At 41.1% G+C, this 13,703-nt stretch overlaps 1 protein-coding gene across 1 annotated transcript; it reads right to left on the reverse strand.

Moving 5' to 3' along the window:
- Positions 1-2,262: 2,262 nt before the first annotated feature.
- mad2l1 (MAD2 mitotic arrest deficient-like 1 (yeast)) lies at positions 2,263-6,774 on the reverse strand. Its single transcript, XM_030429824.1, has 5 exons — positions 6,596-6,774; positions 5,625-5,771; positions 4,224-4,344; positions 2,932-3,035; positions 2,263-2,809 (listed from the first exon to the last, which is right to left on the reverse strand). The coding sequence occupies exons 1-5, from the start codon at positions 6,657-6,659 to the stop codon at positions 2,637-2,639; spliced, it is 609 nt and encodes a 202-aa protein (XP_030285684.1). The 5' UTR covers positions 6,660-6,774; the 3' UTR covers positions 2,263-2,636.
- Between the last annotated feature and the right edge of the window lie 6,929 nt (positions 6,775-13,703).

Below are 13,703 nucleotides of genomic sequence, written 5' to 3' on the forward strand. Positions count from 1 at the left end.
CAAACCACTTCCGGCTTCAGCCCCGCTCATTTCAAGTATGTATACAGATCATTTGGTTGGCTGAACAGATAATGATAATGGTCTACTCACTTATCTCTACTATTTACATTATCTTATAAAGTTTACGTAAAACAGCGCTCAACTTTAATAATGGAAAATAAACAGAATAAACGTGATACAGTAGACAACACAGTGGCCTGTGTGACCGATGGGAAAGAGCGATCTGTAAACTAAGGGGTCCCAGGAGGATCAAACCAAACGCAAAAGCCACAGCACAAACGCAGAAAGCAGAGAGGCAGTTTTCAGATTCAATGGAGCTGGTAAAATGATAGAATAGAAGCCTAATTTTTCAATGTGATGTCATATTTGCAGGTGTAGTCAACAAGGCAGCATGAGCCTAAAGCCATGGCAAACAAGAAATATTGAAGTAGAAAAAGGTCAGACGACTGTTTAATTTCTGTCGAGTGACACTCGGCCTGCCACACTGAGTGCGTGTGCGTGGCAGAACGTCTCGCTCTACATTTCCTTTTACATGTTAACAGGTAAGGGCAGCCACACTGGCTGCGTGAGTCGTGCTTCTCATGCCGTGTCAAGCGAGGCTGCAGCGGCACTCAAACAAGAGATTTGGAGTCTGGCCTGTTTTAAGAGAGACGCGTGCTGTTCATAAATAGAATAGAATAGAACAGTCGTATCATCATCAGTGTTTACATACCAGCATGTTACTACAGTTTTAATGTCTGTCACTGTAGAACATGTAGCAGACATTAACAAAACACACTCAAGAGGTGAAGAGCAGTTTTTTCCTAAATGCACTTTTTCATTCCCTTGCCCACTTTCTCAGTCTCTCAACAGGGGCAAATGAAAATCCCAGCATAATTTATTGATAATCATCAAAGGCAAACTCTATGTAAACAGATACGGCAGGCAGAAGCTGAGCTGCATCAGGGATTCTGCCTACATGGACACACGCGAGTGAGCAGCAACAGCAGCTGACCCTTCTGGGCCACTGTAGTAAGTAAGCCAAGCAGGGCAGTTAGTCAGCTGGCTAGAAAAAGTATGAAAAGGATGAAACAATAAATTGCGAATAAAACTCCAGTACGGTGCTTAAACTAGCTGCCATTGGACAGTCTGCAAATCATGCTGCAAGGCATCAAAGTGCCACACACAAATCTCAGAAAATTAAAAATAATGTATTGTAATCAAGGACCCTTTAGACAGCAATTCATAGCAGTTTTAAAAGCACAAAACGTCCAGCAGGCCAAATTAAACCTGGCTCAACTTTGGGCAGTGCAGTGGACAACAAATAAAAAATAATTTCATCCATACATTTTTTGTCATTACCAGTTTACAGTAGGTGCATTACAAAAATGTATATGATAGCGAAGGTGGTCCATTTTTCCCCTCACACTTCCACATTCAATTGCCATCTGTCGGATCACTTGACATTGCAAACTTTTAGTACTACAGTAACAGGTGCCGCCCAGGTGCATTTTACGTACAAGTAACAAACGCATATTAACTGGAACACTTCTGTAAATACATATGCTTAGAAGACTCATTTGGATCAAGTGTTGTTTAATACTTTGAAAGGCTGTGTCCAGTATCATTCACTTTCAACTACAACGTGAATACGCCATTTCATAGCGTTTTAACATAATGTTTAAATACTTTTGCACCAACACATGCCATTATTGTTGGTGCAAGTACATAATGAGTAAATAGAGCACTGCAAAATAGCTACATGTGAAAATATAAATGAATGCTCATAAGGGCCTATTAATAACCTTGATAGGCCAGTTTACACTTTTTATGCAGCCCCAGGCAGATTTTTTTTGAGTGAGGGGCAGGATGGCTTTTTTGATAGCAAAAGCTGCTGACCCCTGCCCTAGGTAGTGAGTAGGGAGTAGTGAACGAGTGGGGGACTCAATCTTTGTCTCCAAGACTGTAATACACGTCCCTGTTGCCCAACCATTGTTCTTCATAAACAAATCCATTTCCTTACTGCTGGGTTGTTGAGTTTTTTTTCTTCAGTTTCTTTGACCTATTATGAAGGTTTTTCCACATCTGCAACCGTCAAAACTACAGAATACTGTAATCTATGTACATGGTGTGTCTCATTTGAGAGTGATGCATATGTTTTATGTCTTCTGTATGAAATGACTGTGTGTACACTGTAAACCCAAACTCTATCACACAGCATTAACAAGTGACTTACGTTGCACTGCCACCAACTGGTCAACGGTCATAAAAATCACCTAAAGAAACATTTGTGAAAGACATTTATTCATGACATTTCATAAAAGTTTGACATATAAAGCACTAGCTGATAAAACAGAGGCTGGCAGTTTGAGAGAATAGGGGACAATAACAGAGAATAGAAAGAATAGAAAAGACACAGATCCTAATAGACAAATACTGCTTATGAGAAATATTTACACCAGTGTAGCCCGAACAGGCTGCTGCCATATCCTTCTGAAAGAGAATGGAGAAAAAAAAGCAGGGGAACACTGAACACTCAGTGTACATAACAATGGACAGAGATAGTGAGGTAGGACAGGGCAGGGACAGTGTAAAATTTTCTCTAAGGGGCAGCTGTTGGTGCCACGTACAGCTCCTGGGGTGGTGGGTGTAGAGGTCTAAACCGAGTCGGTCCTCTTGTACGCCACCATGCTGTTCACCTTGTGGATAGAGGTGGTGAAGGAGCGTAAACGCACCTCCTCCGATTGGTCGATGATCTGCGGCCCAGACTCCTCCCACTTTTCAGGAACCGCCAGGTCTTTGTCTGTGTAGACGAGGAGGTCAAATGCACCTGCAGAGGAGGGGGCAAATAATTGGTCAACCAAAACTTGACATGTCCATAGACCTTAAGCGAAAGGGAGTGGAAAATCAGATTGCTGGTAGAAAGAAAGGGAAAACTGTGTGGTTACTCACATGGCGTCTCGAGAAGCGGCAGGAAAGTAACTGTTGCTGTTATCTGTCTGATAACAGAGCGGATCTCATCCTGAATGGTCTTAATAGACTTCTCTCTGGGAGTGCTGTGGAAATACATGAGAACCAAGTTAACATGTAACATCTAAACTACTGTGGGAGGTAGCGTCCACGGGAGATCCATCAGGTCATAATGGCCGTAAATATGTGTAAAAGCCCATGAATTTTATTGGATGTTAACAATCAGCTGCAAATGAATAAAATGGGTTACTTCAAGGCTCCATCTGAACTAATGTGGTGCTCTTTTTGCAGGACTCCACCCAATGACAACATACACTCTGTTATAACCATCTGAGATAAATGTAACAACAATGTGGTGGTGTTGCAAATCATTGCTCTCAACTTTTATACTGCTTTAATCACAGAAAAAAGGGAATTGTTCAGCTACTGGTTTTAACTTTTTATAATGAAAAACCCAAATCACCACAGTATAGTGAATTTGGTTCTGTGGCAACAAGTCTAGGACTGAAACATTAAGTCTATTATTTGATTAGTTGACAGCTAATTTGTTCCCAAGAATTTCGATAATCGATAAATGGGTCGGAGTAATTTGAAGAATTAAAAGTCTAAATTATTTGAATCCAGCTTCTTAAATTTCAATATTTCAAATATCTATGGGGTGTATAGATTGTGTTTATTCTGTATTTCTTTCTATTCAACAAACCCAATGAATGAGCAAAATCAACAATGTGTTCCTTTTTCTGTATGCATCTCTGCTCTTTGAGCCCATCGATTTTATCTTAACATTTAAATCTTTAGGGTCACAAATTTATCGTCATATTTTGAAAGAATACACTGTAATTTTCAATCCACACAACTCATCAGGGAGAAATGGATTTGATGGGGATCATTTTCTTTGACAGATCGATCCACTTCTGGTGTTCCAGTGAGTATTCGGGGCAGCAGAATGGTATATGTGGGATAGGGTCTAAATAAACACGTGTGTGCTCATGTAATGAAGGAGCATGTCTCCCACTGACGTGTTTTTAACAACTTTTTGACAACAGTGGAGCTGTATAGCAGAGGAAGAAGACATGTCAGGCTTAAAAACCTCACAATACTTGTGAAAAGGATCAATTTGTGAGAAGTGAATGTTGAAATATTACCAGACTTAAACTGACACTGTGTGTGGCCCTGTCAGGTGGCTCATGGCTGCCATCTGCAGTTTTCTAATTAGAATTAATTATCAGTCATCAGCTAAACTTAAATGCAGAGTAGACGGTAGAGTATCTGACCTGTTCTCCTTGGCCGACTTGTCACACTCGATGTCAAACTGCCATCTCTCCAGCACCTCGTTAGTTTCCAGACATGTGATCACCAACACCAGCTTCTGTACTGTGCACTCAAACAGCCACTCTGCACCACAGAAAATGGACACATTCACTGACTTGTACCCTGGCACGTAATAATCCGAGTCGGTTCCAATACAGTACCAGTCTTCCTCAGACAGTACAATACAGTTATGACAACTATACATAAGTAGATTTATTTGTAAAGTCAAACAATTAAGAGCTAAAGACTTCATCCATGTGTGCTGCATGCCTTCTGTTCTTCTGACTACCACTGCTCATGACAAGAAGATACAATAAAATATGGTCAATATTACAGTTATACTGGTATACACCTGGTCATACATGCATTTCCACAAAGTCACATTAATACAAATTTCACATTTGATGATAAAATTAAAAGAAAAACTTAAAAGAGGTTAAAATTTCAACAGCAGTCTTATTAATTAGTAGGTGGACAGAAAACTGGAAACTTCTTTAATGATTAATGTGAGAATTAATTCCTTTTTTCCTTGTCTTAAATTATAATGAACTGAGCATACCTTTGGGTTTCGAGCTGTTGGTTGGACAGCTATTGTAAGTAGGGATGCACGTTATGGATTTCTTTCAGCCGATACCAATAATCACCTGTTGCTCACGGCCAATACAGTTTAGAAAAACTGATAATGTCCCATTTTTGTATTTAAAAACAAAGTCTCTAACCTGTAGTCTATGTACACCTGATGATAACAAAGGACTAATAAGCAAAAGACAAATGAATTAATATTCAATGGCTCTAAAAAGGTTGTTAAAACTGATAGACTTTTTTCCTCCTCACTGAACCCTTGTGTCACTTTCTTCCGTTTAATGGGGGATTCCAAATGAAAGTGTTTAGATGCTTTATAATCAAAAAATGATCTTGGCAGATTAATCAACAGTGAAACTGTTAGTGGCAGCCTAAAACTTTATCATTGGTTTCAGGTGTCGTTATTCGCCAATGTAATGTAGAAAGAGATTTCTCTCCTTTATTGTTCTGTTATTTTACGCGGCGTCAACTTGTGCTTTGTTTCGCAAGCATTCCAATTTCAAATGGGAGCAGTGAGCTGGACAATAGCGTAGCCAGTGTGCTGCATTGGTAAAGTGCGATTCATGAATGATAAAAGGCAATAGTATGGCTTATGGTGTCACATTTGTGAGTACAGGTCAGGTGAGGACACAGGTATGGACCCGGTTCAATTAAGATTTCTTTGTTGTTGTCTCTACAAGGTCAAATACCAGTTGCAGTGAAAATCCCCTGGGGCAAAACAATTGTGGAAAGCACTACTGGGAGTCATTCGAGGGATAAGGAAAGCAATCCACCGGAACTACCTTTGAGTTGAGACACGACGTTGGTGAGGTAGTTCTTCAGTTTGGGATCGGTGGAAAGTTGAAGGCTCATGTCATAGTGGGTGACTCTGCTGAATGTCTCTGGGGGATAGATGCCGCGCTGGTACAGGATGCTGTTGATGCCAAATGCTGGTGGTGGAAAAAGTGAATCAAGCGGTTCAGACAAGATGAAAATTCAGTTGTCGGTATATAAAAAAAAAAGAAGCATACAAGTGTGTGTAAATACATAAATAAAATACACATAAAATATGCCATTTGAAAACCAAAATGTAAACCCAAAACGTATTGGAAGTGGTGAAACTAAAGTACTAATATTTTTCTAAAGTTAACATGTAAGTAACCAGTTTTCTGTTTATTTCAGTCTTTAAGTAATGGCCGACTTTGGGGCACAGCTGCTGTATGTCTGCCTTTAAATGTAGCATTGGGTGTACGGTTACAGCACATTAGCGAATCTCATCCACAGAACGACCAGGTAGAGATTGTATCAACCTTAAGAGGAAAAGATACGGCTTATAGATGATAACTAACATCTTTCCCGAAACGTTACACTCTTATGCCAAATTCGGCATATATAAAAACGCACAACAGCACAAAACATTTAATTTGTTTAACTGACAACTGAAAGCTTTTTCCCGTTAACGTTAGTTTGTCACGCTCGACATCTGCTCCCAGGGTGAGCGAGTGACGTGCCCCACTCGCCCGACTGGGAACACGTTCTACCTGAAAACTTCAATTTTTGACCAAAATAAAATGACTTCGGTTGGTTTTTGTGCTCAAATGAAGATGCTTCGTTGTCCATCATTATTTTATTTTTTTGCTGCTTCTTGTGTCACACTGAGTGGAGTTCTAAAGCTAACACCACACAGGGCCTGTAGCATATTTAGCCGTGCGTGCCGACAGCGCTCAACACGATCCGCTGTAAAAACACACGTACTATAAACAAAGATACTCACAGAAGAATTCGGCCACCAGCTCCGCGCTTCCTTTCAGAGTAATTCCTTTCAGTGTGCTGGTCATTTTCAGACAGCTTTGATTAAATTCTCGACGATGAACCTCAGCTGTGTTTTTTTGTATCTCGGCTTCAAGTACCCGCCTCCAGTTTGAATTCGGCTTCCGTCACCTCCGCACGATCTTGCGCATGCGTGATAGATTTCGGCGCACTGTTGATGACGTATGAAGATGCGCTTGCACGTTTCTGACAATAGATGGCAGCGCAGAGTAAGTAACACTCAGTGTATGGCCCTGTTTCTTTCCCCCCTTTTTTTGCCTCCTTCCCTCTCTTGTTTTGTAGCTTACTGACTGTAAGTCTTCACTGCATGATAGGAAAAAAAACATGCCACCTGGTCTACATAGGCCGACACATGTTTCAGTGTATAAATTGTGATTCTATTTGTATTTTAAGGCCAACTTTTTTAACATCCCATTTCATAAAAACTGAAGTCACATATTCCTAACATTCCTCTAGTATCTGGGCCGTGAGGATTTATAGATCTGAATAGACTGATTATCGAGCTTATTTGGTAATTATTGTAAGTAATTCAACACATTTTCACATTTACGGCAATTACCAGACACTTTTGTTCAAATCGACTTACAGTAATTCATGCATACATTCATACACTGATGGCGTTGGCTGCCTTGAAAGGTGCCAACAAGCACATCAGGAGCAGTTTGGGGTTCAGTATCTTGCCCAAGGACAATCCGACATGCAGACCAGGGGAACTGAACCAGCAACTCTCCAATAACAAGACGCTGGCCCTATTCTTGAGCCTCATCCACAAATCTGTGGGTGAGGACTAAATTAGTCTAATTGTGCTGGATAATTTGTCAAAGTACAGTTATTTTCTGACAAGGAAAGCTTCCAAACTTTGTATGGGTGATCAAGTTCATTTCTACCTCTACAGACCCCGCTATGAATTTGTTTTCCTCTCTACATCGCCTCTATTCTCCTAAGAGTCGGTTGTCAGTTTTCTGTTTATTTTTTCAAACAGCATATTATTTTTGTCAGTGTATCTGTTTAGCCTATTATCACAATGTCTGTCTTCACTTGTCAGCGTAAAGCTTTCAGCATCTAGAAAGTTGTGTTTGACATCTATCAAGCTGAATGCTTGTCAGTGTCAACCAAGACAACAGTAGTGCCCTGTGTTTGGTTAAGCTGGTCAGGAATTGGAGATACAGTTATATATACTAGGCTGCCTTAGAACTTATGCTTAACTATCCCTGTCCCTTCACTATGTCGGCTATAGGGTATGTTGAAATGTAAAATTCGACCATGACACATTTTCTTTACCCCTGTTCGTCACAGCAAGTCTGTATTTTTTTAAAATTTCTCCATACTTTGGAGAAAGTGTCAATAAATACAACTGATAGTGTCACCTGACTGATTTGCTTGGATTAGTATTAAGATGACTTTTCACACAGATTGTGTCACAACTTCATATACAACACGATAAAGGTTTAATAAGGGCCCGAGCACCCAACTCTGTGAGCACCCTCTTGAAATGCAAGGAATATTTCTTTCTTGCATTATTTCCTTAAAGTTGACTGCTTTTTTGAGGGGCTTATTGTGCTTGAAAACTCATGAAACTTTGCGTCATACAAGGTGAAAATGTACAGGTATTATGGGTTTTGCCAAATTCTGCTTCTGTAACACTCAAACAGACGGTAAGCGAAATGTCTTCGCAAGATTCCCGCCTTGAAAAGGCAATGTGTATGGGGCTGTTGACTGCTAATTCATTTTTTCCCCCTACCACAGTCATCGCTGAAAAACCCCTGTAGTGGGAATCCAGATGGCACAGAACTGATTCTTTTGTCCAATATAGTATTTTCTACGTCTGTTGCACCAACAGAATTTACTTGGCCTGGGTACTGTTAAAAGGGAGAAACCCACAGTGGGGATGCTGGGAAACCCACTCTAGTTCGTCAAGCTCAAATCCAATTTAAATGAATGAAATGAAAACATATCAGACTCTTTACAAATGAGGTCTTATTTTTACCTCCATCAAGGGGGTTTGCGTTTTCAACCGTGTCCGTTTGTTACTAGGTTGGTTGGTTTCTGCTCACATAAAAAGGTAATGGATTTCCATGGAACTTGGACCAACGATGGGTCTTGGCCCAGAACAGACCATTGGGGTCTATTCTAACCTTTAATGTGGATCCAGATAAAGGGACTGATCCAGGAATCTTTTAGCATCGTCTTCGTTTGTAATCTCCGTGAACAGGAAGGCAGTCAGGTAGGGAGGTATTTGTCAAAGATGTTGATTGACATTTATATTAACAAATACAGATACAAAGGTATTATGTTTTTGTATATATAGTTAAATAGGTGCATAATGTGACAATGGATATGATCTAAAGTGGTTAAAATGGTATTTTTCATTAAAGTTCCACTTTTACATTGTTTTCTCTTGTTCCAACCTATTACACCTCCACAACACAATGGACACGATGATCCAATCTGCATTGTTTTGCTGTCATAGTGGTTGACTGCTACAGATCTAGGTAGCTTAAATTATGGTTAAGCAGTTATGGATGGTTTTAAATTTAGAGTGACCAAAGGCTGTGAAGTTAATATCGGATTAGGCTTGAATGATTCTTAAGGGGGCTGTTGGGCGTTGGTGGAGGTATGCACTCTGAGGGACATTTGGTTCTTGGTGCTGGGGTAAATGGAGTGTTTTGGTTCTTATAAGAGGTAAAAGTTGGACTTTGAGTTCATGGGCAAGAGTTGTGGGGGCTGAAGCACACTGTCTGGTAAGTAACTCCTAGAGGCAGGGGTCAACAGATGAAGCAGGTCAGGGAGATGGGCAGGAGCCAGGGCTGTTAGCTTTGCCGGGACCCCAGATGCCGGTACTGGCAGAGATGCTTAGAAGGCTTGGCTCAGGCACGCTGGGCAGCGGCAGGGTAAAGAAAAAAATCACGTCATCATATTTATCAATAACTATCAAAGGCAAACACCGTGTAAACAGAGCTCGGCAGGTCAGTAACACAGCCGCCACAGGCATCCAGTGAGCCCAGTAGGCCGGTAGCAGGTCAACACTAACTAACTTCCACAGACTCCCAGGGAGCTGCCATCATCTTTGTGGCAAGGGCTGGATCCTCCTCATGGATGGATCGAGAATAACTTGACAATAGAGTCACCAACAGAAACTTGCAGAAGCTGCATGGGTCCATGGCTGGCCAGTTCATTCTGTTCAGGGTTGGTATGTTAAGCAGCAGGGGTTGGAACCCAAACGCAGAAGACAGGTGAGGCAGCAGGATGGCTTGCATGATTTATTAAAGACAGCTTACGTTAGGATATGTAGCAAGGCAGGTACACTGGTGAGTTGACAGCCGGCAGGTTCAAAAGAAAAGGTCCAGATAACAGAAACACGGGTACTACAAAGCAATAAGGAGTAGGCAGGCTATCGCTGACTGATCTGATATGTCACATCACTGGAGTTTCACACCAGAGTGATGACAGATAACAGATGAACTCAAGTGTATCAACATCAACTTTAATATTTTGTTTGTTTTCTTAGTCACCAGAGGTAAAAATGTGTCATCCTGACTGTAGGAGAACAAAAGGACCAACATCTTTTTCATTTATCAGATAAAACATTTCTTTTCATGCTCTGTTTTTAAGACACAAGGCTGATCACTCCTAAGCGCCGGCTTTCATTTGTTGCATCATTTCATTTCCCTGAAATGCGCAGCTTTAAAACGCCAATAATGATAATAATAAATGAACACATTCTGTCAGTTGAAATGGTTCCCGTGCCTCTGAGCAGACACAGTGCACAGTATTGATGCAGATGGCGACTTGTTCTCCGTGTGCAGGTGTTAAAATCACAGGCACAGTTTGAACCTTAAGGTGAAGTTCAATTTGTACAACAGAAGCCTCGTTTGCATGAAAGTGAATAATCAGGATATCAGCAGGAGCGTCTCATCCCCGCATGTCCAATGAGAGATTCAACTGCAAGAGTGAAAAAAGGAGCTGAACTCAAACAACAAAACCAGACAGCAAAAACTGCAGCGGATCCAGCTGTTAGATTGAAAATAATCTATATAGATAATGACATTTTTGGCATAAATCTCAACAGCTGTTGAAGTCGAAACGGACGTCGCTTCACGTGACGCTGCAGAGGAAAGGACACCTCATTTCTCTTACAAACTGATTTCCTTGGTCTTCTCTCCTCCCTGTCTCCCCCCAACCCTCAGTGGAAGGGACTGAGATGCAAGGACAAGATGCAAGTGCGTAATTTAGGTGAAATGGGACGAACACATGGAAAGGAAGGGGCGTCTGAGGGCCTATGGTGGATGGGGGGGGGGGGAGGCATCTCTGCTTTGACACATGCTTGGATTTAAATATTTAGCTTTGAATACAGCCAATACACTTAAAGACTTAAATATACTTGCAAACTGTAATCTAATAAATTGAGAAAGTCATGTAAACTGTGTTCACTTGAGCAGTATTGGCTGGTCTGTGGTCAGCCTACAGCTTCCAGAGCCGGGTGTTGCAACACTACTCACTCCAGTCCCCGATGTGAAACCCAACTGGTGTCACTTCAACAAGCCTCTGCTGGTCTAAACTAACAGCTCTATGGTTTCATATAGAAAGACATCAACACCACAGCCATTCGTCATAACAGAGACTGTGGGTACTGGCACCAAGCCCGCTGAAAGAACAGCCTCTCTATCTGTCTGGCTTCATGAAAATAATATATGCCTCTCCAGCTGTGCTCATACATGATTTGTTGAGTATTTTGTTATTCAGAGACCAAACCTCAAGTATTCAGTCTCATTGGAGAATCAAGGAATTTAGGAGACAGACATTGGCCTGTCATCAAGTTTTAGACAGGCTGATAGGCCAGCCATTTTGTAAACCTCTGATAGGCTGGTGGTTGCTCCCTAACCACAGCTCTGAAAATACATCTTGGTAAATGAGTAATTAACAACAGGGGTGATTCTCAATTGGATCTTTATTTTTGCATTGACCACGGCGCGCCACATTTAAAGTGCTCTCCAGGGGAACATGTAAATTTCTTGTCCCAACTCACCAATGTTGTCTGTATGTTGACGACTCCCTGAATGACTCCATGACTCTGCCCATGAAATGAGATGATAATCATAGCTAAATTGAACCAATTGCAAATATGTGGACTTGAATATATGGCAGTGCGTAGATTTCCACCTATATGATTACAGCCATGGTCAATCCCTAATGTCTGCATTAAAATACAAGGAAACAAGAAAAATAAACATAACAGTGTAGTCCAGTACAGCATTGGAATTATTTGTAAAAAAACAAAAATAAAATAAAAAAGCAAAGAAAAGAAAGACAGTGAGTTTTGGTAATTTGCCATCTCAGCAACTGGGCCTATGAAAGAGATTAAGTTTGAGTGAGCATTACGTGTAATTGTACAATGCAAGACAAACTCAACATTTAGTGTGCAGCAGTTTCGACAGTGAGTGGCACTCAACTGGTAGTGAAAAAAAAACATGAGCCAAAAGTATTGTTAGACTATATAGAGTTTAAACCATGACTAACAAGTTTCCACTTTTTCAATGGAACACAAACTTAATGGTGTAATATGTTAGATACATTGCATAGGGGCATAGTTACCTAGGGCTCCACGCTAATATGTTTTCATCTATGTTGCATTCCTCATTACATTTTATTTCACATGCTAAATGTGCACATTACTAGGGTTAGCATCACACCAGGGATGGCTGGATACTAATGGTGTGTTCAGACAGGAAGCAAAGCACATTTTTTTTACACATACACCTGACTTCGGCAGTGATCTGCCTAGGTGACCTCCATTGTTGGGTGTTAATGTTCTGTAATGTTGACTGCTGACTGGAGCTGTAGGCGCTTTACTTCATGGGAGTACAGAGGAAAATGGAAAAAGAAGAGAGAGCACTGGTAAATACTGAGTTTACTGAAAGGCTCAGTTCACTCTACATCTGAGCGCTATCTTGCTACCACAGCTCTACCCCTGAGCCGTGAACGTGTGCAGAAATTGTCTATTCATTTTGAGACTTTTTGGCACAAATTTAATAGAGGAGAACTGGACCTGGGTACACAAATCCTGACGACTAAGAAAAGTTGAACTGAATTGATTTCATTAGCTGAAATCATGATTTTCCCCAAACTTTAAGCAAAAATAATAAAATTTTTGACTGTTACACAAAACTGAAAATGTCTTTCCCTAACCTCAACCAAAGTGCTTCATGCCAAAAAGCTAACCACAGAGAGGGTTCTGGTTTTGCAGTCCTGGACTTTGTATGTCCCAACATCCACCAAATCCACCTTCCTGCAGCTCCTGCACAGTTCATAAATAAACTAATCAAAATCCGTATCCACGTAAATGAACACAGTAGATAACATTTTGTGACCATTTTAAAAGCTAGGTTGGAATACTCCAGTACACTAGAGAAATACAGACTTGTCAGCTGGTCCAGATAATTGCTTCATGCGCATATTTGACTCAACTCTCGGATTGTGTAGCGAAACACTCCTTCAGTCATCAATACTCTAAGAAAATGTGTCCGCAACATTTCTAAATATACGTGTCAAAGTATATGATTAAAAGCTGACCTTGCACAATGTAATTAGGTGTTTGCGGCACATTCCTGTCCCATAGCTGCTGCATTTTCTCCCACTGGGAGCTGAATGGATGCAGCGATGTGCGTGCAGCGCTCAGCTGGCTGGACGCCGTGCCTCATGTTCTCTGGCGCTCTGTGTGCAACGGCTGGACCCCTTCAAATGACATGTCTCATTTACATGCAAGCACGCTCGCACAAACCAAATATGAGCGTACTGTATACACACCCAGGCTCACATTCAGGATGTTGCTGCTGTATATATGACCCTGTCTTTGTGTGTAAGCGCGCGTCCGTCCACAGCCGTGTGACAGATGGTTACACCAGGCTGTCATCGTGATGAACAAATTCTTAGTTTCTTTCAAGTGAAAACCTCTTCGGAGGAAAGAGGAAGCGAAGCAATGGCTTTCAGCGCATGTATTTATTGTAAGCGCCTCGAGTTCATCAGTTTGAACCAATAAAAAGGCTGTGTGTTTG

The sequence above is a fragment of the Sparus aurata genome, chromosome 10 (assembly GCF_900880675.1).
Source record: "Sparus aurata chromosome 10, fSpaAur1.1, whole genome shotgun sequence".
NCBI lineage: Eukaryota > Metazoa > Chordata > Actinopteri > Spariformes > Sparidae > Sparus > Sparus aurata.

Coding starts and splice junctions, on each gene's coding strand:
- mad2l1 (XM_030429824.1), bottom strand. CDS start 6,659: ATGACCAGCACACTGAAAGGAATTACTCTGAAAGGAAGCGCGGAGCTG. Junction 3,036..4,223: donor AAGTCGGCCAAGGAGAACAG/GTCAGATACTCT, acceptor GTATTTCCACAG/CACTCCCAGAGAGAAGTCTA. Junction 2,810..2,931: donor GCCGCTTCTCGAGACGCCAT/GTGAGTAACCAC, acceptor CCTCCTCTGCAG/GTGCATTTGACCTCCTCGTC.